The sequence below is a fragment of the Physeter macrocephalus genome, chromosome 2, assembly GCF_002837175.3.
Source record: "Physeter macrocephalus isolate SW-GA chromosome 2, ASM283717v5, whole genome shotgun sequence".
Classification (NCBI taxonomy): Eukaryota; Metazoa; Chordata; class Mammalia; order Artiodactyla; family Physeteridae; genus Physeter; species Physeter macrocephalus.
In genome coordinates this window covers 130,995,940-131,018,401 of record NC_041215.1, presented here as the reverse complement: position 1 = coordinate 131,018,401, position 22,462 = coordinate 130,995,940, and the positions used below count along the sequence as shown (strand labels likewise).

The following is a 22,462-nucleotide window of genomic DNA, read 5'->3' as shown; positions in this document are numbered from 1 at the left end:
AATGGACAACTGTTAACATTTGTAGCTGATGAACACTTTTAAAACAGCTTCTCTACAATGTGTTCATTTCCCAAGGCCGCAGCCAGAATATTAGCATTCCCAGGCTCCCTTCAGCCAGGGTGCAGGCAGATGAGCTAGGTCCTGCCAATCAAATGCACCCATGTGAGACAATGTGAAGAATCAGGCACACGGGGAACACACATCTTTGTGACAGTTGGGCAGGCGGCATCTCGCCCTTCAGGGACAGCAGAGCGGAGTTTCTGGCATTGCGGTGGGAGCTTGGGCCCGGGGCATTGGTGCAAGGCACAGTGGGGTTATCACTGGAGCAGCCCCGTGGAGGGTGTGGGCATTTCTCCTGGCTTTGTGGCTTCTGAGCCCAGCTCCCTGGTTCTCCCGGAGACTCTGAGAGCCTTGACAGAGCATCTGGTCTGCTCCAGCCCAGGGCGCAATGTTTGGCTGGGGTTTCAATCCCAGGGAAGAGCTCCTGGCCGACAACCACTCCAGCCCTGGGTGCAGGAGGCCTTGGGGTAGCATTAGGGTGGCCCTCTTGATCGCATGTGCTCTCCGGCCCCAGACCTTGGTGGTCTCTTAAAGTTCAAATGGGCCTCGGGGCACGCACGTATCTTTTTCTCCTTTTTTTTGGTTTTACTTTAAGACCACCATAGTGGCATTTGGCACTAATCTAATTTTTATGTATTCTTTCTCATTTTCCACAAGCACACAAATGTTTTACACAGTTGCAAACACAGAGTTATTATCATGTCATATTCTACTTTTATCCCTCATTACACAATAAAGTTTCCATACTGTCTCATACTGCTTTTCTTAATTATCATCTTCAATAGCTACTAATGCTGTGAGCAAAAGACCCACAATTTCATTGGCAATTCCATTGCCAGACATTTACGTGCTGGTCTTTCACTATTATAAAAATATTGAAATGAGCCTCGGCATATGCACAGAGCTCTTCTCCTCTGCATCAATAACCCGAGGAAAATGAACGAATCCAAAATATGTAGGTTTTCATAATTTTTCACATATGCTGCTGAACTTCGTTCCAAAAGGACTGTGCTGACACACACCCGGCACGGTCTGAACATCAGTTCTGCCACCTCTTCCCTGGCTTTGCGTGTGAGCAGATGTTAGGGTGGTGAGATTATGGATGATGTTCTCCTCACTGTCTGGTTTCCTTTGTTACTGTTATATAATAAAGGAAAAGGACGTAATACCCTCTATCAATCTAAAAACCTCTTCAAGGATAAGAGTGAAATGAGAGGAGATCTCAGGGTTTTAGAAAAACTCTGTTGAAGCCATATCCTCCTTTAGAGGCCTCTCTTACAAATAAATAGGTAACTACTTAGGTGAAGTGTCCTAAAGCTTCCTCCATTTGCTTATGACTCTGATCCCTGTTAAAATGCCAGAGGGAAGCGTATGCTACCTACACCTCTATCTAAGTGGTCTACGTTTTCTTTTCAGAGGCTGTCTAGAAACTTATGTCAGGAAACTATAAAGGAAGATATTAATGGATTTAACTATAATTAAAGCTGTCATATAACCAAAACCCCATAAGTAAAAGACCAATGAAAAACTGGGGAAATATTTGTGATATATGTCAAAAGATTAATAGCCCTAATTTCCCTTGCGACTTCACTGATCCAGAGGCAACTTAGAAGCGAGTGGCAGCCAGGCTCCAAGACGAACCCCCCTCCTGGAATGCATGCTCCCGGGCCACCCCTCCCACACCGCACCCGAGCCGGTCCTGTGACCACTTCTGAGATTGGGTCGTAAAGGAGCCTGTGGCTGCTGTCTCGCTCACTCTCTGACTCTCTAGGATCCCTCAGGGAGAAGCCAGCTGCCATGTGGAGAGAAGCCCTACGCAGCAGTCCCCTGGCAAGGAAACGAGGTCCCCAGACAACAGCCAGCACGAGAGCGAGCTTGGAAGCGGGTCCTTGTGCCCTCGACTCCCCGGCTGAAGTCTTCACTAAAATCACAGCAGAGACTCTTGGCCAGCACCACGCAGCTAATCTGCTCCCCAACATCTGTCCTATAGAAACTGTGAGGCAGTAATTTTTTTTGAGCCATTAAACTTAGGGGTAATTTTTTATGCAGCAATAGAAAACTAATTCAATTGTGCTGTTTAATTTCCAAACATTTGAGGATTTCCTAGATGCCTTATTATTATGTTTATGTTTTTCATCATTATTTATTCAACCCTTTTTCTGCCCATTACCTCTCTTCCCTCTCCTTCTGGGGCTCCAATGACAGACGTGTGAGACCTCCGGATATTGCTGCACAGGGCTCTGAGGCTGTCCCATTCTTCCATCTCTTTTCTCTCTGGCCTGGATGATCTCTAAGGGCCACCCCTCTCGTGTCTGACAACGGTGAGTCTCTTTTCCCCACTTGGTGCCTGTCCTTTTCCTGCCCTTAAGTCTGCCTTCTCCACCCCTGTGCCCTGGGATGTCTGCCCTTCATGCTTTTGGACTCCATGCCACCTCTGTTCTTTCTTTTTCCTCAACCTACATGTTTTCTTCCTTGTTCTCTGCCTTGGTTGACAATTCCTCTCTTTGACCTGAATGACCATGATGCAGAATTTAATCAAGTTTACCTTCCCCTGTTCTGTATTGAAAAAGGAGATTTCTTTTTTTCTTTAAAAGCAGTAGGCAATTAAGTTTCATTGTTTACCGTGACCACACAGAATGGATCTTAAATAAGTTTTTGTCTCTGGCATAACTGCTGATGTAACTGTAGATGACCCATTAGAAGATTTAGTAATTCTTCTAAGTGAGCAAAGCCAAGTGGAAGAACATGCTTCACTGGTCTCAAACTGAATTTAGCCTGTGTTTTGACGATGGAAATATATTTAATCCCTTCATTCTAAGCATTTAATACGCACACAGGGTTTCACATGTCGTAAGGAAAAAGGACAAAACTCCAATGGTTTTGATTAGATCTAGAAACGTTTGTCATCTCAAAAGAAGGCGCTAATCACCTGAGGTTTGTTTTATGCTTCCAATATAAACACTAAAGTAAACACATTAAATATTCAGTTAACTCTTTTCCAACCAGACAGTTTGATCAGTTTTGTCTGCTCCACCTGGCTGCTGTCAGAATGCCTGCAGGTTAGAGGAGTGTTGTTTTTTTTTTTTTTTTTTTTAGAGGAGTGTTTTGATAGCCCCAGATCTCACTGCCACAGTTCCTCCAGGAAGCCTGGAGGTGAATCTGGGTGATGATTTTCTCCGTTTCATCATTTTCTTGCTAAGTTTCTCCTACTATGAAATCCATAAGCATTCCCAAAGCCCCCAATTAAAACGAGTCACTTAAATTTTTAAAACTGTCTACAACTTTCCAAAAAATAAACCTTCTAGGAACTTCTGACGCTGTGGTTCTTAATCCTGTCGGCTGGGATCCCTTGAGAATCTGATAAAAACCACAAACTCTCTCCCCAGAAAACTGCAAATATGTATTTGGGATACAATTTCAGGGAGTTCAGAAGCTATCTGAAGCCCTTCCCTGGGGCCCCGTCAGGAACCCCTTGCTCTAATAGCCTCTGAACGTGGCACTGACAGAAGCTGACCAATCCCACAGCCCGTTTTCTTACCATTGCTCTTGCTTCTTCACGAATGGACGGAATAGAAAGGATGCTGTACAGAGCTCCATTCACATACGGCTGTATCTTTAAGGGGAGAAAAAAACAGTCATTTTCAGGTTCTCAAATACCATACAACTCAAACATTGCACCACCCTTGAGAACAGCCTGGCTAGCGAGGAGGGCAAGCACTGCCACCTTTGCAGCTCCCTGAGCTCCCGGAGGCAGGTCTCCAAATGACAGACAGTCTCCACTGGCACGTCCCTGGGCAACAGCTAAAACTAAGAGCTCAAAGCCAAGGGCATCATTCTCTCCCAAAGTTTACTCCCGTTACATGTCATTGCTGGATTAATGTCGTCCTGATGACTCAGGCTAGAACCTTTGGAGGCATCACTGATTGCTCTCTCTTCTTACCCTCCAACGTTGGGTCTCCAAGCCATCTTTAGTGGGCACCCTTCTTTTCCACAGGTGCCGCTACAGCCCTCGTTCAGACATCATCGTCCATGACCTAGGCTGCGTGAGCTCTCCAGAAGGGTCTCTCTGCCTTCTATGTTCACCCTTTAATCCAACCATCATATCATCGCCAAGATTCTACAGCGTGGGCCAAATCATCCCTCCCCCGACCTCGGGAACCTTCCGTAGACACTCCCTGGAAAGCCCTAACTCCTTACTATAGAACACAGGACCCTTCAAGGTTTGGCCTCTATATCATCTTCCTCTGCTCCTCCCTTCCTGCCACTTGGAATTCACACTACACAGATTCCACTTAAGGGACTGCGCCCCTCCCCCCCCCCCCCCCCCCCCCCCGCCAATACACACACAGAGCACGCTGTGACATGCCCCGGCCTGGTTCTAGCAGCTCATCTTGCTGGGAATGCGCTTCCCATATATGTCTATCTGGAAACCTATGGTTCATCCTTTAAAACTCAGCTCAGGGGCTTCGCTGGCAGTCTAGCGGTTAAGACTCCGTGCTTCCAATGCAAGGGGTGTGGGTTCAATCCCTGGTCAGGGAACTAAGATCCCACAGGCCGCACGGTGTGGCAAAAAAAAAAAAATAATAACAATTTAAAAATAAAACTCAGCTCAGACATACCTCAGACGAAGCCTTTCCTGAGCCCCCAGACAGGCTGCTCTGCTCCCTGTACATACCTCCCTCCATTTCTGCGCCGGATTCGGTATTTATTTATTTATCTGCTGCACTGCGCGGCTTGCGGGATCTCAGTTCCCTGACCAGGGATTAAACCCGGGCCACGGCAGTGAAAGCCCAGAATCCGAACCCCTAGGCCACCAGCTAACTCCCAGGATTTAGTACATTTTTAAACTTATACTTATGTCTCACCATGAGCTCTTCAGGGACAGGACCCATGTTTTACTCACATAGGTAACCCTAACATCAAGACAGACAGGACATGGTACATGGCAGCCACTTGATAAACGGGCTTCCCCTTCCGAGTGGACTGCATGCTACATACACTCTCTCCGCAGCAACGGGGGAGGTCTCATTTCCCACCACTCTTTTCCAGAACTGGATTTATTACCACTTTTCATTTCTGCTAATCTAATGGGTAAGAGAAGACATCCTATAGTTGTTTTTATTTTCATTTCCCTACTAGCAAAATTGAAGATCTTTTCATATTTACAGACCATCAAGATTTACTGTTCCGTAAACTGTCCATTTATACACTTTATCCTTTTTTTCCTGTTGGCTTTTTCTCTGTTTGACTCTTAACATATATCAAGAGCCGGCTAAAGAGGGCAGATCTTTGCGGAGCTTTTGGCTTCAGGTGCAAAGTGATGTCACGGTTTCCACAAAGGCATTCGTAGAAAGCGGGTGAGAGAATAGTCATAGCGTGTGTTAGCTGATCCAGACCTCTAGTTTATTTAGAAAGGGCTCGCCTCCCACGGGCTAGAAAACCACACGGACGAGAGTAGAAGCAAGGACGGCCATCCTGCGGACACTTCGGCAGGACTCTGATGCAAGACTGACGCATGGGGTGAGCCAGCAGTGACGAGTGTCTACGCCCCAGGGAAGCTCCGGCTCGGGCCCTCGAGGGGGAGGCGCGGCCACGTCCGCCGAGGACGGCTGTGGCAGCACAGGGGCGAAGGCAAGCAAACGGGGCACCCCGGGGGACTGGATAAGTGAAACGGGAGGGCTGCCAACAAGGGGCTGCTGTGCAGCAGCGAGAGTTAAGGACCTAGACGTACGTAAAGCAACAGAGAAAGGTCCTAAAGACACATTGAAAATGGAAGAAAAGGATGAGATTTAGAGGGCAATGTTATTTACACAAATTGAACACACCCATAATATTAAATATATTTTCAGGTTGCATGCATGTCCATGGACATATGTTAAACCCAACAGAGGAGTGTCAACAAGCGGGGCGGCGTGAAGCAGGGGGAGAGGACCAGGAGGAAGGACATAACCCCCGGGAGGGAGGAGCACAGGCCGCGAACGGCGGCGGCGCTCACAAACGGGAAGCCAGGGAGCGGCCTCCTGCTCTGGGTTCCAGGATTTAAAAATGATAAACGCTCTGACGTAGCTTATACAAACACTTGGAAGAGGGCAAGTGCAGTAAGTACCCCGGGCCACCCTCCCCCAAGCCCGGGGCTTACGGCGCTGACTGGGTACCTCGTGGTTTTCATGGCCAAGCAGATCCGAAAGAACTTTCAGCACGAGGCCCGCCACCTTGGCACACATGTTCTTCCCTTTAGGAGAAAAAGAGAGAAACAAAACGGGACATGTCTAAACTCAGAGGCACAGTTTCAGGTCAGGCAGACTTGAATATGCACCTTGGCTCCTCTGCCTGTGAGCTGTGTGACCTTGGGTGAGTCACTTCACCGACTCGGGGCCCAATTTCTTCCTCTGGGGTCCCTTGGGGATTATTAACGTCCACCTCAAAGGGCGATGTAGAATTAAGTACACTAAAGTTTCCCAAAGCAACATGAGCAAAGGAGACAGGAGCATGAGACAGAAAGAGAGCATCAGTTTTTTGTTTTTTTGGCCGAGCGCCGCGGCACGTGGGACCTTAGTTCCCCAACCAGGGATCGAACCTGCGCCCCCTGCATTGGAAGCGCGGAGTCGTAAACGCTGGACCGCCAGGGAAGTCCCGGCAGCTCAGTATAGGGCGGCACACCCCCAGTGCTCAGTAAGTGGTGGCCTTATCAGGAGGTCAGAGCTCTTCACTACACTGAAAGCACGATGAGTCAAAGGGCCATGCTCTCCTCCCAAGTGCACACGCCACCACTTAAAAATCCTCCGGCTATTTCAGGAATTCAAAACATCATCATGACAACCACTGCAAATAAACTGATGATAATAAAGAAAAGCCGATTATAATCTGATAAATGTTTTAAAGCTAGGAAATTTGCATGTGCTATTTTTTTAAAAGAGAAGATAGAAGTAAGTCATTTAGTCAGTCAACAACACACAGTTAGGTGGTTCAGATTCCAAGGCGTCTGAGGGTTGAAGGAGCTTCTAACAAATACCCCTGAGCTATTTATCCAGGTAACCTTCTCTCAACACCTTCTCAACACCTTCTCAGACAGAGGCCAGCCATGAGCCGGACGTGGCACCTCTCCAAGGAAGCTTCCTCCATCCCAGGGAACAGATCATTTAAGCGGGACGAAACCTGCAGGAAAGCTAAAACCACTCCCCTTATTGATCAAGACATAAATGACCTGAGATGTCACATGGGAACTGCCGTCGTCTGTACGACGTGGAGTGGGGAAGGCGACTGCGATTAAGAGCAGGAAGCCTGGTTTAATGTCGCTGCTCTGTCACCAACTTAATCCTGTGGAATCTTGGGAACATACTTCTCTGTCTTCAGATAAAACCGATCCTAATTCTTCACTTCCTACCTTTGAATAATGCAATGAAAATGAAGAAAAACGTAATGTAATTCAACCTCCTCTTAATGTGGGTCCTGCACATCTATATCTATATCTATATAGATAGATATAAATTATTCTTTCCAAGGCCAGAGTGGTATTTTGGCTTTAGGGATTCGGTAGCTTTAGACCTAGCTGGACATGCTTCACACTCTTTTTCTGTTTTGAGTTTTCTGGGAGGGAAACAAAAGGCAGACCACATCAGGCTCGTGGGTACTCCAGAGCCCGGGGACAGGGGGACGGCAACAGTGAGACCTGTGCTCCGGAGGCAGAGGTTCATGAGCAGGGCCACCGAGTACTCGAGCGTGTAGTCTGACAGGCAGTCAGGCTCCTCCAAGATGTCAATCAGCCAGAAGATGAGGCCATCTTGAATCATCGCTGTCTGCAGTGGGCGCCTAGGAGGAAACAGCCTGCAGGGAGTTAGCAAGAAACCCTTCACGTGACAGTACATAGTAGTGTGAATGCCTATCAGAAAAGGAACTTTACAGAAGTTACGGACCCTGGCGAATATCTTACTGTTAGACCTGTACAACGGAAGCTACAACAATAAATTCTTTACCTTTCAGGGATATTATTAAAGGTTTAAAGAAAAATAAGGCAGTAAGGAGACTTCCTACTCTGAAGGTTTCCTTTTCAATATTTAGAATTAGCAGCGTATTACTTCAAATACTTAATAAATATTTATCGATAGCTTTTGCTCTACTTAACCCAGGAAACGGAGTCATAGAAATGGTTCGCTGGCAAACAGATTTTTACCTGAAGTCTAGTCTATATAATGTAGTTTAGGCACTCTGAGCTATGTAAAAGTAAAGAAATACAAAAAAGAAAGAAGACCAGCTCATATAAAACCAGCTCAATACCATTTTGATTCAGATCTCTATAGAGTAAGGGTAGTTTAGTAACCTGGGTAATACAATTTATATGGAATTATTTTCTACCCAAGGTCCAGGTGTAAAATCTTACAAAATCCAATGCCTCATCATAATGTGTTACAGTGGATGTTATCATGTCAACCTTAAGAATTGACGGGACTAAGCGCTATAATAACTACAGTTATTAAATTTCTAAAAGTTTTTCAAATATAGTCAACATCGAGCTAAATCATCTTTATAAAGAAACAGAAACATGTTCCTATGATCTGAGGAAGTAATAACTCTGGAGATTATTTAGAGTTCTTTCAATTCATATAGGTAGAACAAGAAATTTTCATCAGCAGGGACATGGCAAATAGTAGGAACTACATACCTACAGCTTTCCCCCCACAAAACATATACACACTTAGAATATGTCCCTTTTCAGGTTTTAGGTTGTTAGTGAGAGTCAGTCAGACGTTAACCACATCTGGTGGGAAGAAAAAGTTAGGGACTGACAGAAAAAGTTAGGGACTCAAGGTACTAAAATTCTTAGTAGTCAACGAGAAAGTCAGGTGGTCATCAGGGAATATGGATTCTGGAAGAATTAGCATATGACCCAGCAATTCCACTCCTAGATACCCACCCAGGAGAAAAGAAAACACGGGTCTACACAAAGACTTGTATGCGAATGTTCATAGCAGCATTATGCGTAACAGCCGATAAGTAGCAACAACCGAGATATCATCAACTGATGAACGAATACACAGAATGTGGTCTGTCCACGTAATGGAATGTTATCCGGCAACACAAAGGAACAAAGTACTGATACATATGCCACTTGTATGAACCTCAAAATATTATGCCAAGTGAAAGAAGCCAGTCACAAAAGACCACACCAGTACAGGTAAATCTACAGAAAACAGAGTGGTGGTTACCTGGGGCGAGGGATAAGAATGAAAAGTGACTGCAGATAGGCATGAAGTTTCTTTCTGTGGTGATGGAAATGTTCTAAAATTAGACTGTGGTGATGGTTGTACAAGTCGGTAACTATACCAAAAATCATTGAATTGTACACTTAAAACGGGTAAATTCTGTGGTATGTAAAATACGCCTTAATAATGCTGCCAATTTAGAAAAAAAAAAGGCTCTGGGAGGACGTCAGATCTGCTTCAAGAAAAGGTGTCTGAGTTTTAAATCTCTAACGTGGAGCACTCCCAAGTCATGACCAGGTCCAGGCTGAGACTACAGGGCAGGTGGCGGAGATGGGTGGACCAGGAACCAGGAGGCTCCACCCCTGACGTTCACAGAGCGACCTAGCCCACCGACTGTGACCGTGCATTTACACGTGCCTCTCCCACAGTGAACTCTGAGCGCTTGCAGGTGGAGGCTCTATCGGGGCGCATTCACGTGCTTATCTCCAAACCTTCACGTGGCTCGAGACACAATCTAGCATCTAGCACCTGGTCAGCACGAGATAATGGTCGTTAGGAGAATATAACAGTGCTTTGAAGTGTAGGAGCAGGATGGTTTAGTGGATCCGAGATACGCTTTCCAGCTTTTCTTCAGAAAGTCACCCAACCTCTTCTAAGCATTCACTGAAAAATATCACCTGCATCTTGGACCGTCACGGGGACCAAACAAGCACAAAACAGTGGCTAAGAAACCCCCAAGCTGATTTCACAGGCGCCACCATGACCTACTGCACAGTCAGCACCTGAGGCTGAACTTCTGCAAGGCCCCGAGAACGTTCTCCCTGGTGATGACGTCCTTGTCTTCCTCCTTCAGCCTTTCTTCCAGCATCCGCAGTACCTTTGTGCTCTGGGCAAGGTAGCGGCGACCTAATAATATAACCAGAGATGAACAAGGGAGAGAATTTATCTTGTGTTAAGTTCATGCTCCAAAACCACTTTCTATGAAAACTTTGCATCTAACACACGTAGAGTTTGGGTAATTTTATGTTCTAGAAAACTTATTAAAGCATATTTCAACTGCAAGTTGGTTTTACTCAATCAACTATCTAATGAATGGAAAACCACTTTTCCTGTCATCTAAACATGATTCATCACTGTGTTCTCGTGCGGAGCAGTGTCTTTTATTTACCCAAAATCTTTTTTTTTTTTTAAGATTTTTTTTTTGATGTGGACCGTTTTTTGTTTTTAAAGTCTTTATTGAATTTGTTACTATACCGCTTCTGTTCTATGTTTTGGTTTTTTGGCCGTGAGGCACGTGGGATCTTAGCTCCCCGACCAGGGACCGAACCCACACCCCCTGCACTGGAAGGCAAAGTCCCAACCACTGGACCGCCAGGGAAGTCCCTACCCCAAATCTTGAACCCAAAAGTCAGATCACAAGGAAAAAGGGGGTGATGAATCTGTGTGTTACGAACCCCTTAGTCTTAACAATAGAGGCAGCCCAGTAGTGCTCTCTGGACACACCCATGACCTGGAGAAGAAGTTAGGAACCATACCTGGAACCCTATCACTAGCCTGTTGTGAATTTGTGTCTTGATACAGATGACATTAATTTTAGACATAAAGTTCAACCGTATTATATGAATGGTCCCTGGCACATACCCTGGCTTATCATAAAGTGTTTGTTAAATGGCTGGAAGAACAAACAAATGAATGAAAAAACTTTTGGAGTGTCATACAGTCACAATTTAAAACTCTCATTATTCATGTTAAAACGAGCTCAAACAAATTAGAATTTATGGGAGGTCATGGCAGTTTGTAAAATCATTTTGAATTAAATTATGGTGGCATGTTATTTTGGGAATTTTCAAATCCTCTTGATTTAAAAGGCTTAGTGGTTTGAAAGACATGGTGTAGTGCTTATTGGGATCACTTTATTTCACCAACCTTATTTGGCCTGCAGTAGAAAATGATAAAAAAGGCATTACCTGCTATCTTGAGAGCAATCTAAAAAGTACTACGTTGCAATACCGGAAAGCTTACAAAATGAAGGCAAAGGCTAACAAAATAAACTCCCAAACCATCAAAGTTTGCTCTGACATAAATTACAGCAATATGACAACAACTAAGTTTTTCAAAAGACCTTAGATGCATTAAACAGTAATAAACTGAGGAATCATATGTCATTGCTAAGAAACTTGGGGAAGAATGTGTTTTCACGGGGAAGAACACATCCACAAGACCTAGCTCTTCTCTTTGAAGGCATCAGTGAAGAAAAAAAATGTTGCCTGCCGTATCAGTAAGCGAAGGATGTTGCAGACATCAAGCCACTACAGCCGCTCTGGACGGTGAGCCCTGAGGGAACTCAGGATGGAGACCAACGGGCTGCCCACTGCCAAGCCCTCAGCCCCTGCAGCCACCCCCAGTGGTGCACCCTGAGGGGGCTAAGGGCGGGAAAGCCCAGGATACTGGCCCTAGGTCGCTGAGGTGCCTGTCAAAGGAATGACTTCAGTGGGCCCACACTCTTGCATCTTCCCGGACACAGAAAAGTGCTGAATCCCTTAACTTGAGATGTCTGGTTTTCTTTAACAGTAATCTTTTGATGCTCTACCTCATCTTTGCTGCAGAAAAACTCCTATATACCCTGGCTCCCCCCTTGCCTCTTCGGAGCAGTCCCTCCGAGCTACGTAAGATGCTGCGTCGGGCCTTAAGTCTTCTGTTTTGTCCGCCAAATAAAACGTACTTCTCAGCTTTTCATTTTTTTCCCCTCAGTCGGCAAGGAGAGCTGCCGTCTCACCTTCTGCCAGGGATGCAAAAGCGTTGATGAGCCTGGCCACGTACTGCCGTACCACCTCGTTCCTTGAGCGCAGCAGCTGCAGCACACTCCTCTGTGGGAGAAAAAAAAAATATATATATATATATATATATATATATATAAAGAGGAAAAGCAATGAAGAGAAAGAAAAGTGGGAGAGAAGCCTATGTCTCCTCTGCAGGTCTGCTGTGAGCGCAGCAGCTGCAGCACACTCCTCTGTGGGAGAAAAAAATATATATATATATATATATATATAAAGAGGAAAAGCAATGAAGAGAAAGAAAAGTGGGAGAGAAGCCTATGTCTCCTCTGCAGGTCTGCTGTTCTCTTCCTCTGAGTGAACTTATTAGAGGCGATTCAGTCTTGATTTTCAACCGATGTTTCTTCTGAGAGTTGGCAAAAAAATATAAGTTTTTCAGACCTCCAAATTTAGAAGAATTAATTATTCAAAGCACTCAGAACGGTGACTGACACCAGGCAAGCCATACGAGTTGCTATTACTGTTGCTGATGTTTTTCCAGGTAGAACGATTGACCCAACGCTCGTCCAACTTCGCTCCCTCCAAAGCCACCATAAAACTACAGTGAATGGATTTTTTAAGGAGACAAATCCTCAAGGACAGAGAGGACAGCACAAGAAACTATAACAACACAATTTTGGAATCAGCAATGCAGGATGGTAACACACTTAGCAGACCCAAGAACGCCAAGCGGGCAATGAGGAATCACCCAGCTTATGTCACGTAATCCTCAAAAGTCTCAAGAACTGGGGGGAAATCAAGAAGAATGAATGAAAGCTGTGGAAGCAGCAGCTAGGTCCCACTCGCGCTGCTCCTGCACAGCTGTCCTCCCGTGCACCTCCCATCGCACATCTGGGAGCGCTCTCTTTTGAGGGCGACACAAAAGGTCTCCGGACGTAGGACAGCAGGCACAGGTGAGCAGGGCTGCCACACCAAAATGGAGCAGGGGTGGTGCCTAAAAGCAGGATAAATGCTCGACAGAGAGCCACCCCCGTCCTCTTGCCCTACCCGGCTCTCGGAACACTGCCAACCAGACTGTTACCTTCTAGGCAGATTAGAAGACACTTCCTGGAGGAGAACGACCAGCCCTGGAAACAGGGAAAGAACTAAAGTTCCTGAAATCAGAGGTTCCCAATAGATGGCCTACCAGGGTCACCCTCAGTGGAGCTCCATGCCTACAGGCCTGACCCTCACCTTCAGAACCGCCGGTCAGATTTTCAGTCCCTCCACTCTAAACGTTAGGAGATAACCAAGGTCTACCAGGAACTCAAGGAAACTTTCTAACATAGAAAATGAGGCCAAAACAAGTGGGGCAGGGGAGAGAAGCAACTTGGAGGAAATGAGACTGTGCAGGGAGAAGAAAACTAAAAATAGACAAAAATTTGTCATTAATATCCTCAGAGATATAACTGTATCCATGGAACAACAGAATGCTACAAACAAACAAACAAACAAACAAAAAAACACAAAAAAGGGAAATGAAAAACTCTACAGGAGGGTTGGAAAGTAAAGATGAGGAAATCTCCCAGAAAGTGGAACAAAAAGAAAAACATGGAAAATATGAGAAAAAAGATAATTAGAGAACCAGTTCAAGAGGCCCAACATTCAGAAAGAATGAACAGAGAAAACAAGCGAGGAAATCACCAACAAAACAACTCAAGAAAAGTTCCCAGAACTAAAGTTGTCAGATTGAAAGGGCTCACAAAGTGCTCAAAACAGTGAATCAAATACACATCATGAAAGGCATCAATGGGAAATTCATTAACGCTGGTGAACGAGAAAAGATTCAACACGTTTCTAGAGAGAAAAAAACAGGTCACACGCAAAGGGTCAGGAATGAGAATGGCCTGGGACTTTTCAGCAGCAACACTGGAACCTAAAAGACAATGAAGCAATAGCGTCAAAATTCCGAAGGATAATTATTTACAACCCAGAGCTCTATACAAAGAATAACGATATTTTCAGACATACACAGTCTTGAAAAATATACTCCCCATCCATCCTTTTTCTAGAAGCTATTAACTAAAGGCCGTGCTTCACCAAGAAGTCAATAGGGAATATTGGAAACAGAGATCCAATTCAGGAAAGGGCTGCAAGGAATCAACATACGTTTGGTGAAAAGAGATTTCTGGAAGGCAGCTGTGCCCCAGGTGTGGAGGGCCACCAGTACAGGCTGAATGACTGACTCAAGAGAGTGACATAACAAAGGCTGTCATCCCCAAGATGCCTATTGCCACTGTACCATCTTCATTTCGGTAGAATTCTTACTGAAATATTACATCCATACAGAATATTGCCCAGATCGTGAGTGTGCAGCTTGATGACACGTGGGTAACCGGTAGTCAGATCAAGAAACAGAACATTACCAAAGCCCCAGACGCCCTTCCGGGGTCCCTTTCCAAATCAAGGGCAATATCTCTCCTGGCTTCTTACACCGTAGGTTAGTTCTGTCCCTTTTTACATGTTTTAATAAATAAAGTCATGCAGTATGTATTCTTTTATATCTGACTTTTTTCATTCAGTATAATGTTCGTGAGATTCATCCATGTTGCATGCTGTGTGCTCCTTCTCATTGCTCAATATATCCCATTTTACAAATACATCCCAGGCGATTTATCCATTCTACTCTTGATGGGACATTTGGGCTATAGCCAGTGGTTTTTTTTTTTTTTTTTTTTTTTTTTTGTGGTACGCGGGCCTCTCACCGCCGCGGCCCCTCCCGTTGCGGAGCGCAGGCTCAGCGGCCACGGCTCACGGGCCCAGCCGCTCCGCGGCACGTGGGATCCTCCCGGACCGGGGCACGAACCCGCGTCCCCTGCATCGGCAGGCGGACTGTCAACCACTGCGCCACCAGGGAAGCCCTATAGCCAGTGTTTTGATTCTTATAAATAGTGCTGCTATGAGCATTCTTACACATCTTTTAGTTGAATGCATGGACACATTTCTTTTGGGGTTATACTTAGGAGTGGTTTTGCTAGGACACAGACTATGCGGTTTTAGTAAATACGGCCAGGGTTCCAAAGTAGTGCACCATGTAACATATTTTCAAACAGAGTGCAAACTACCTGGGTGAGGTGAGCCCAGACTCATCCGTACTTGGATACCCCTGCCCTTGTTCTGAGGAAGCTCCATTCACACCCTGCTGTGTGGGTCAGCTGTGGAAAGTCTTTTCATCCCCACAGAAGTGTTCTCACGTGGTCAGCTCCTGAGAACTAGAAGTAGACGAGGCAAGCTTAAGACCCAAATTACAGAGCGGCTCACCATTCCCCTTGGCCATACATACTGCTGCTGGATAACCAGCACCTGGCCTACCTTTCAGCCCTGCCAGAGGCCCTGTGCTTCCTGGGACTCTCTCCTGACTTTGATTACCAGTGTCCCCAGAGGGGACCCTTAAGAGCCCGGGGAAGCTACGTCTGATTATAATCCAGCAATTTTATTCATATCATCTTCCCCTAGGTGCCTTCATCTAACATGGGAACAGTACCCTTTCCTGGCAGAGCGAGGTCTGTGCTTGCTACTCAGCAAACCCCAAATCAAACACTATATTTGTAGTGTCCGCAAATGCGGACACTACAAAGAAAAGCAAGGAACTGACTGAGACAAAAGTGAGGGTGTGTACTCTCAGGTTCAATGCAGCATTATTTACAACAGCCAAACGGTAGAGGTAACTCAAGTGTCTGTTGATCAATGGATAAACAAAACGTGGGAGATATATATATATATATATATATATCCCAATTTATTTTGGTGTCATGGTGACACGGCACCCATGTTTCCCAAGGAGTTCTCCTGCTCTGCAGATTCTCTGACATCTTAAGGTAACTCCAGCTCATTCCTTATTAAAAAAAATAAATAAGCCATAGCAATTAAAAATAATGACCTGAGGAAGACATGACGTCTTCAGTGGCTATAAGGATTTCGGCATTTTGACAAATATCATATATCACAAAACCTAAGACACCTTTCATAGGAGGACATATTATTTTTTTATATATAACCAAGAAAGAAAAAAGCACTGCAAGTTAAACTGTTAACAGGCCATCGGCTATTAGATACACCGCAGCATCGGAGATGCTAAAATGGGGGGAGAAATTACATCTTAGATTCAATGAAATATCACAGCTCAGAAAGAATCAGTATTGAATTCACTCTTTGAATTCGAGTTCGTAAGTCATGACAGTATATTATTCAGCTGCTTTGTGTCTTATAGGCTGGTTTCCGTGCCACTACAAATACCAACAGAAAAAAAAAGGAAAAGAAAATAAGAATTTGAGGGACTATTTTTCATACTTAACTGTTTCATGGGAACAATACGATTGTGTACAAAGAAGAAACTCAAAACCCTTAAACGTTGTCGCCTGTGCACACAACAGATTACGTGCGACTAGCTTTCTCCGGGGCTGTTTCATCAGCGATCCTAAGAGGTATTGATACTGCACTCAGGGCGCACACTGTGAAGCCTAACAGTAGGGAGATGAAGTTTTTAGAGCATTTTGGATAACGATGAACCTGAAATAATGAGATGCAGTATCTTCTCTGCAAGGGGCATGTTCAAGCTCTCGATCCTCCTTCGGTAGGATAACAGGTGCTGAGAACAGGGAAGAGAGATGAGGGGTGGGGAGGAGGACTCCTCCGAGCTGGGCCCTGGGTTAAGTTCTTCCCACACGTGACCACATGCAGCCATCCCAACAACCTCACGAGGCAGGTGATGGCCCCTTCTTGGTGGTGGAAAGCTCCCTGAGATTGAGAAATTTGCTTAAGGGTGTCTGGCCAAGAGTCGGTGGGGCAGAGATTTGAAACCAGTTTATCTCCCCCTAAACCCCACACTTTTCCCTCTGCACCATTAGACCTATCTGGTCCAAAGCTACATACAAAGAGTGTTGAAGACACTTTTTAAGTCAGGCCCAGATGAAAACACTTTGAATCTGCTTACCTGCCTTGCCCACTGTAAGTCATGCTGAGTTGTCAGGACTCACGGTAAGCAGTGGGGTGAGGGAAAGAGCGGGGAACTTGAGAAAAGGAAAAATGGCAGAAAAGAGCTCCAGAGCTGAATCAAGCAGTACTAACTTGTTTAGGACTCTTCTGCATTAGAAGTGCAAAGTGGGCCAGTGTCCAGGGTGGACAGCAGATTTCGGAAGCTAACAGGAGCCCCAGGCTGCCGTACAGCCACCGCGCTGAGCACGTGCATAGAAATGAAAGCCGCCTCCTCCTAAGATCCTTCCCAGAAAGGCAGGCCCTGGCTGGGCGCTGGCCCCTCTCTCACCCACCTGGCTGTGGCTGCGGCAGTCCAGGAGGTCGCTGCTGACGTAGGCCTGCAGAACGGTCTCCCTCTGCTCTCCAGGCTGCGATGTGGTCAAGCGCTAGAACGGAGGAAAACCAGGGCAACAGGGCCCAAGTGTCGGCGTGGAGGAAACTGTTCCCACAGCTGGCAGCACCGGTAACTATGCATTTCACCAAACAACATGAGTAATACCCAGCCGGGTGGCCGGTCAACCAGCCAACAAGTCCGTTAACAAAAAATTGCAACGTACTTCCGAATGGGCGATGCAGGAGTCAACGTACACATGTAACCCCCAGAGCAGCGAAGGAGTGTATTGGACTGGATTGTAAGGGAGCGGATGAGACAGAGCTCACCAGTGCCTGGAGAGGGCTTTTTTTTTTTTTTTTGCCGTCAGTGGCTCAAGAGTTGGTACCCGAAGGACGAGCAGACCATTGGGCAGCACGGGGGGATGTGAGCGCAGTGGGGGCTGGGGACGTGTGGTCCGGCTGAGGGGGGTGTGAACACACAGGGTGCCTCTGCGTGGTGCCCGACGGGGGCGCCGTGAATGAGCGCCGGGCGCACAGAGCAGACCCATCCCACAGGGGCTGGCACAGCAGCGCTGCGGATACTGTGTGCGCGTGCGTGGGCGCGGCACCCATGGCACCGCCCTCCTTGCATATGGTCCTCTCTTCCCCAGGGGCCTCCCTCCTTGGCCGCAGTGGGTCCCATCTCTCCGGGACACCGGCCTCTCAGGACCTCCACCTTTGGGTTCTGGACAGTCTGCTGCCGTTCCCGCTTTCTCACCCATGGGCTTTCCACGGTCACAGGGGCTGCTGCCCTTCTGGTGAGTTCGGAGGCTACTGCTGGGCTGGGGTGCAGGGGTGAGGGGCTGGAGGGGTCTCAGACAGAATTACAAGGATCTCTTTATTTTTCCTGCTTGTTCTGTGACATTCATTCAGCAAAGGAATATCCTGTCTCGCCAAGAGGCTCAATAGCATGGACCGATAGCAAGTGCCCAGTGGCTAATCGAAGAGCCACAGGGAGGCTGGTAACTGCAGCAGCGGCAAACCTCCGGGCAGGGACAGCCACTAGCGGTTACTCATGCCACCCCACCCACTCTAGCCAACAAAACCAGAGGAGACACACTGGCCACAGGGCTCTTCCTGCTGATCCTGGATGCGTCCTCAGAGGGCTCCTCCAGACCGTGTTCCCGAGAGCACTTCCAACCATCGGAGTGCAAGTGAGGAGAGCTCTTGTTATCCAGAGAGATGGGGAAATCACTCAGAGGCATTTGGATGTCAAGATAACCTGAAATGTGGGGATCTGTGAAGGGGTCTGACGCTATTGCAAGGTGAATTAGAATAGATTGTTCAGTTAAAGAGTGAACCAGGGACTTTCCTGGTGGCCCAGGGGTTAAGAATCTGCCTGCCGATGCAGGGGACACGGGTTCGAGCCCTGGTCCGGGAAGATCCCACATGCCGCGGAGCGACTAAGCCCGTGCGCCACAACTACGAGCCTGTGTGCCACAACTACTGAGCCTGTGTTCTAGAGCCACACGCCACAGCTACTGAAGCCCGCGTGCCTAGAGCCTGTGCTCTGCAGCAAGAGAAGCCACCGCAATGAGAAGCCCACGCACCGCAGCAAAGGGTAGCCCCCGCTCGCCACAACTAGAGAGAGCCCAAGAGCAGCAGCGAAGACCCAACGTAGCCAAAAATAAATAAATAAGTAAATTTATAAAAATAAATAAATAAATAAACTGTACTCCAATAAAAGTTTAAAAAAAAAAAAAAAAAAGAGTGAACCAGTGTTGGCTTAGGCCAGCAGCTCTCAAAATGTAGTCTGGGGAGCCCTGGGGATCTAGAAGGGTTCCCCATACTACACTTGGAGAGTCCCTTCAGGGTAGTCTAGAAGGTCACAATTATTTTCATAATAATACTAAGGCATGTTTTGTCTTTTTAATGATCAGCCTCTCAGAGGTTATATGAAGCGTGACAGATACTGTGACAAACTGAATGTAGAAGCAGAGATGAGAATCCAGCTGTCCTCCATTAAGCCAGACATTAAAGAAATTTATAAAAGTGTAAAACAATGTCAGTCTTCCCACTAATTTTTTTCTTAGTTTGGAAAATAGTTATTTTTCATCAAAAATGTTATTTATGTTATGTCCTCGGTTTATTACTGTTCATCTTAAATGAATTAATAAATATATATTTTACGTTTTCTCAGCTTTAACTTCTAATACTGTACATTTTGGTAGATAAAACTCACATAAACAAAAGCTCTTTGGGTTCCTCAGAAATTTTTGACAGTGTCAAGAGGTCTGGGACCAGAAAGCTTGAGAACCACTGCCTTAACTGTGGTCAATCTGAAAACTGGCGAGAAAAGCAACCATTTATTTATTTAAACGAAGGCTTTTTTTCTTTTTTCCTTTTTTTTTTTGGCTGCGCCGCGTGGCTTGCGGGATCTCAGTTCCCTGACCAGGGGTCCAACCTGTGCCCGCTGCAGGGGAAGCGTGGAGTCCTAACCACTGGACCGCCAGGGAAGTCCCAGAAAAGCAACTATTTAGATTACACTCTATTTTCCTTAAAGACTTGTTAATAAGTTTTCACCCTTGATGTCTGCTCGTGTGGCTGCGTGGGAATACCTAAATCCAGAGGTCTCTGTGGGGGTCAGTGCGAGGGGACTCGTGTGCTCTAACACACCGACGCCACCAGCTGTGAGTCTGGCTCAGGACCAGGGAAGGGCCAGATGCCAGGACGTCTCCGGGGCCTTGAAACTACATGTACCAAGTCATCATGTATCAAATCATCGAGTGAAGGCAATGGCAGCTGTGACGTCAACACAGGGGTTTTTAAAAAGAGACCACAGAGATCTTCGGAAGCTGCTTTTCATTTTCGCTCTTGGTGTCAGCAGGAAGCATGAAGAAGATTTTGAGAAGATGGGTTAAAAGATACAGGCAAGGCAGCCAGCCAAGAAAACCAGCATGGTCTTTTTTTTTTTTTTTTTAACTTCAAGAAATAGGTACTTACCCAGCGCAGAGCCTGCAACAAGAAGGCTTTCAAGCGGTCACTCCCCAAAATCAAATCCTTCTTCAGTTTCTCATAATCCAAGGAGGGCAGTAATGGGACATCCCTCAATTGCCTACTCAGCAACACAAGTTCAAAGAGAAAGAACAGGGCAGAAGGGCATGGTCATTACACCTCCTGAGTATCATGACAGTCTCATCTAGAGCTGCTCTGACACACTGGACGGGCAGTGGCCCACTTGCTCTCTGTGCTCCTGGCGTTAACTCCAGGCCTCCACCAAGAGGGCTGGGTTCCAGGCCCCCCACCCCAGCTTCAACGGGCTCAGCTCTGTCTCTTCTGTTGCATGTACCAGGGTCTATATAACACTTTTCCTAAAACAAGGAGTCTCTGCCTAATGGGATTAGAGACCACCACATTCACAATAGGCCAGGGCTCCACACCATGGGGATGAAATCACCTTGGAGGCGTCATAGAATCCTGAGTTCTATTTAGAATCCTGAGCAAAGTCCAAAGCCTATTAGTTTCAGCAGGCCCCTAGGGTCCTCCCTAAAAACCTGAAGCCACTGTCCCTCTCAAGCCTGAGGGACTGGCCTGGGGGGATGTGAAGGACAGAACAGGGGTCAGAAAACAACTGTGATGAGGAGAGGTGCACAGGGGACCCTCCAGGAGGTAGGAGGGTGTGGCCAGGCAGCGGCAGTGGGGACGTGCCAGTAAGGCAGGTAGTAAGCAGGGCAATTAGCTGCAAACCCTCCTCAAGAGGACTCCGAATCAGACCTCAGGCGAAGGCAGGTTTCAACTACGAGAGATCGCTGTTCAGAGATCTACACGGTGCAGATGACCCCACACCTGCATCTGGCTGGCCAGAAACAAAAGGGACCACCTCAGATGTCTTGTCACTAAAACAAGTATCCTCACATTTTGTTTTGTTGAATAGAAGAAGATTGGAGTGTATAGAAAAATTGAAAACTGAATGAGGTCTGCACTGTCTCCATGTTAATTTCCTCGTTTTGCTGTTGTACTACAGTCACATAAGATGTCACCACCTTATCTGAGACACTGAGGGACTCAGCTTCCTAGGAATCTATAATTATTTCAAAATAAAAAAACTAAGAACAAAACAAAATGTGATTCTTCTAATACTGTGCAGAGAATATTAATATTAAATGAGAATTCATGAAGAATTGAGTGAGAAGACTAAAGCTGTAGGCTTTCGTTTGTTTTTAAGGGTGGAGTAAAAACTGAGCTAATACCTCTGGGAGGTAGGATTTGGGGTTCTTTAAGTTTTCTTCTTCATGTTTCTATAGACTCAAATTTTCTATAATGAGCATGTATTACTTACATTATAGGAAAAAATTACATGCTAGTTTTTTTTTTTTTTTTTTTTGGCCACGCCACGCAGCTTGCAGGATCTTAGTTCCCCGAGACCACGGATCAAACCTGCGCCCTCAGCAGTGAAAGCACACAGTCCTAACCACTGGACCGCCAGGGTATTCCCTTAAGGTTAGTTTTTAAAAGAAAAAATGAGGGGCTTCCCTGGTGGCGCAGTGGTTGAGAGTCCGCCTGCCGATGCAGGAGACACGGGTTCGTGCCCCGGCCCGGGAAGATCCCACATGCCGTGAAGCGCCTGGGCCCGTGAGCCATGGCCGCTGAGCCTGCGCGTCCGGAGCCTGTGCTCCGCAACGGGAGAGGCCACAACAGTGAGAGGCCCGCGTACCGCAAAAAAAAAAGAAAAAACAAAACAAAAAAACCAACTTTTCCCAGAATATTTATACCTACAGTATTGCAGAAGTGGGGCATGCTTACCTACCAGGTTGAGTGCAAGGTCTAACTCCACTGCCTCATCAGCCATTTACTCAATACCCCCGCCCACTGGTTTCCTTTATAATAAAGGTATTCAGTCACAGAGGCCCCATTAGGTGCCAGATCCAAAGGCTTTTGCCCAGCTGGCCCTCAACTTCCCAGACCACTTGAGAACAGTGAGGTTACTCACTTTCCCTGCCTCTCAAAACACTCTCCTCCTTAGCCCGCGCGTCACTGCACAGCCCTGGTTCTCTTCCTCAACGGGAGAGGCCACAACAGTGAGAGGCCCGCGTACCGCAAAAA

General features: G+C 46.4%; 1 protein-coding gene across 1 annotated transcript in view; it reads right to left on the bottom strand.

Annotated features, from left to right (window-relative positions):
* Nucleotides 1-22,462, bottom strand: part of ARMC9 (armadillo repeat containing 9) — a 151,857-nt gene that overhangs the window by 75,714 nt on the left and 53,681 nt on the right. The window contains exons 12-18 of the mRNA XM_028482596.2: nt 20,363-20,474; nt 17,341-17,433; nt 12,037-12,127; nt 10,043-10,166; nt 7,730-7,869; nt 6,216-6,292; nt 3,599-3,673 (exon numbers count right to left, since the gene is read on the bottom strand). Coding sequence (XP_028338397.1) covers nt 3,599-3,673; nt 6,216-6,292; nt 7,730-7,869; nt 10,043-10,166; nt 12,037-12,127; nt 17,341-17,433; nt 20,363-20,474 — 712 coding nt within the window. The remainder of the gene's footprint in view (nt 1-3,598; nt 3,674-6,215; nt 6,293-7,729; nt 7,870-10,042; nt 10,167-12,036; nt 12,128-17,340; nt 17,434-20,362; nt 20,475-22,462) is intronic.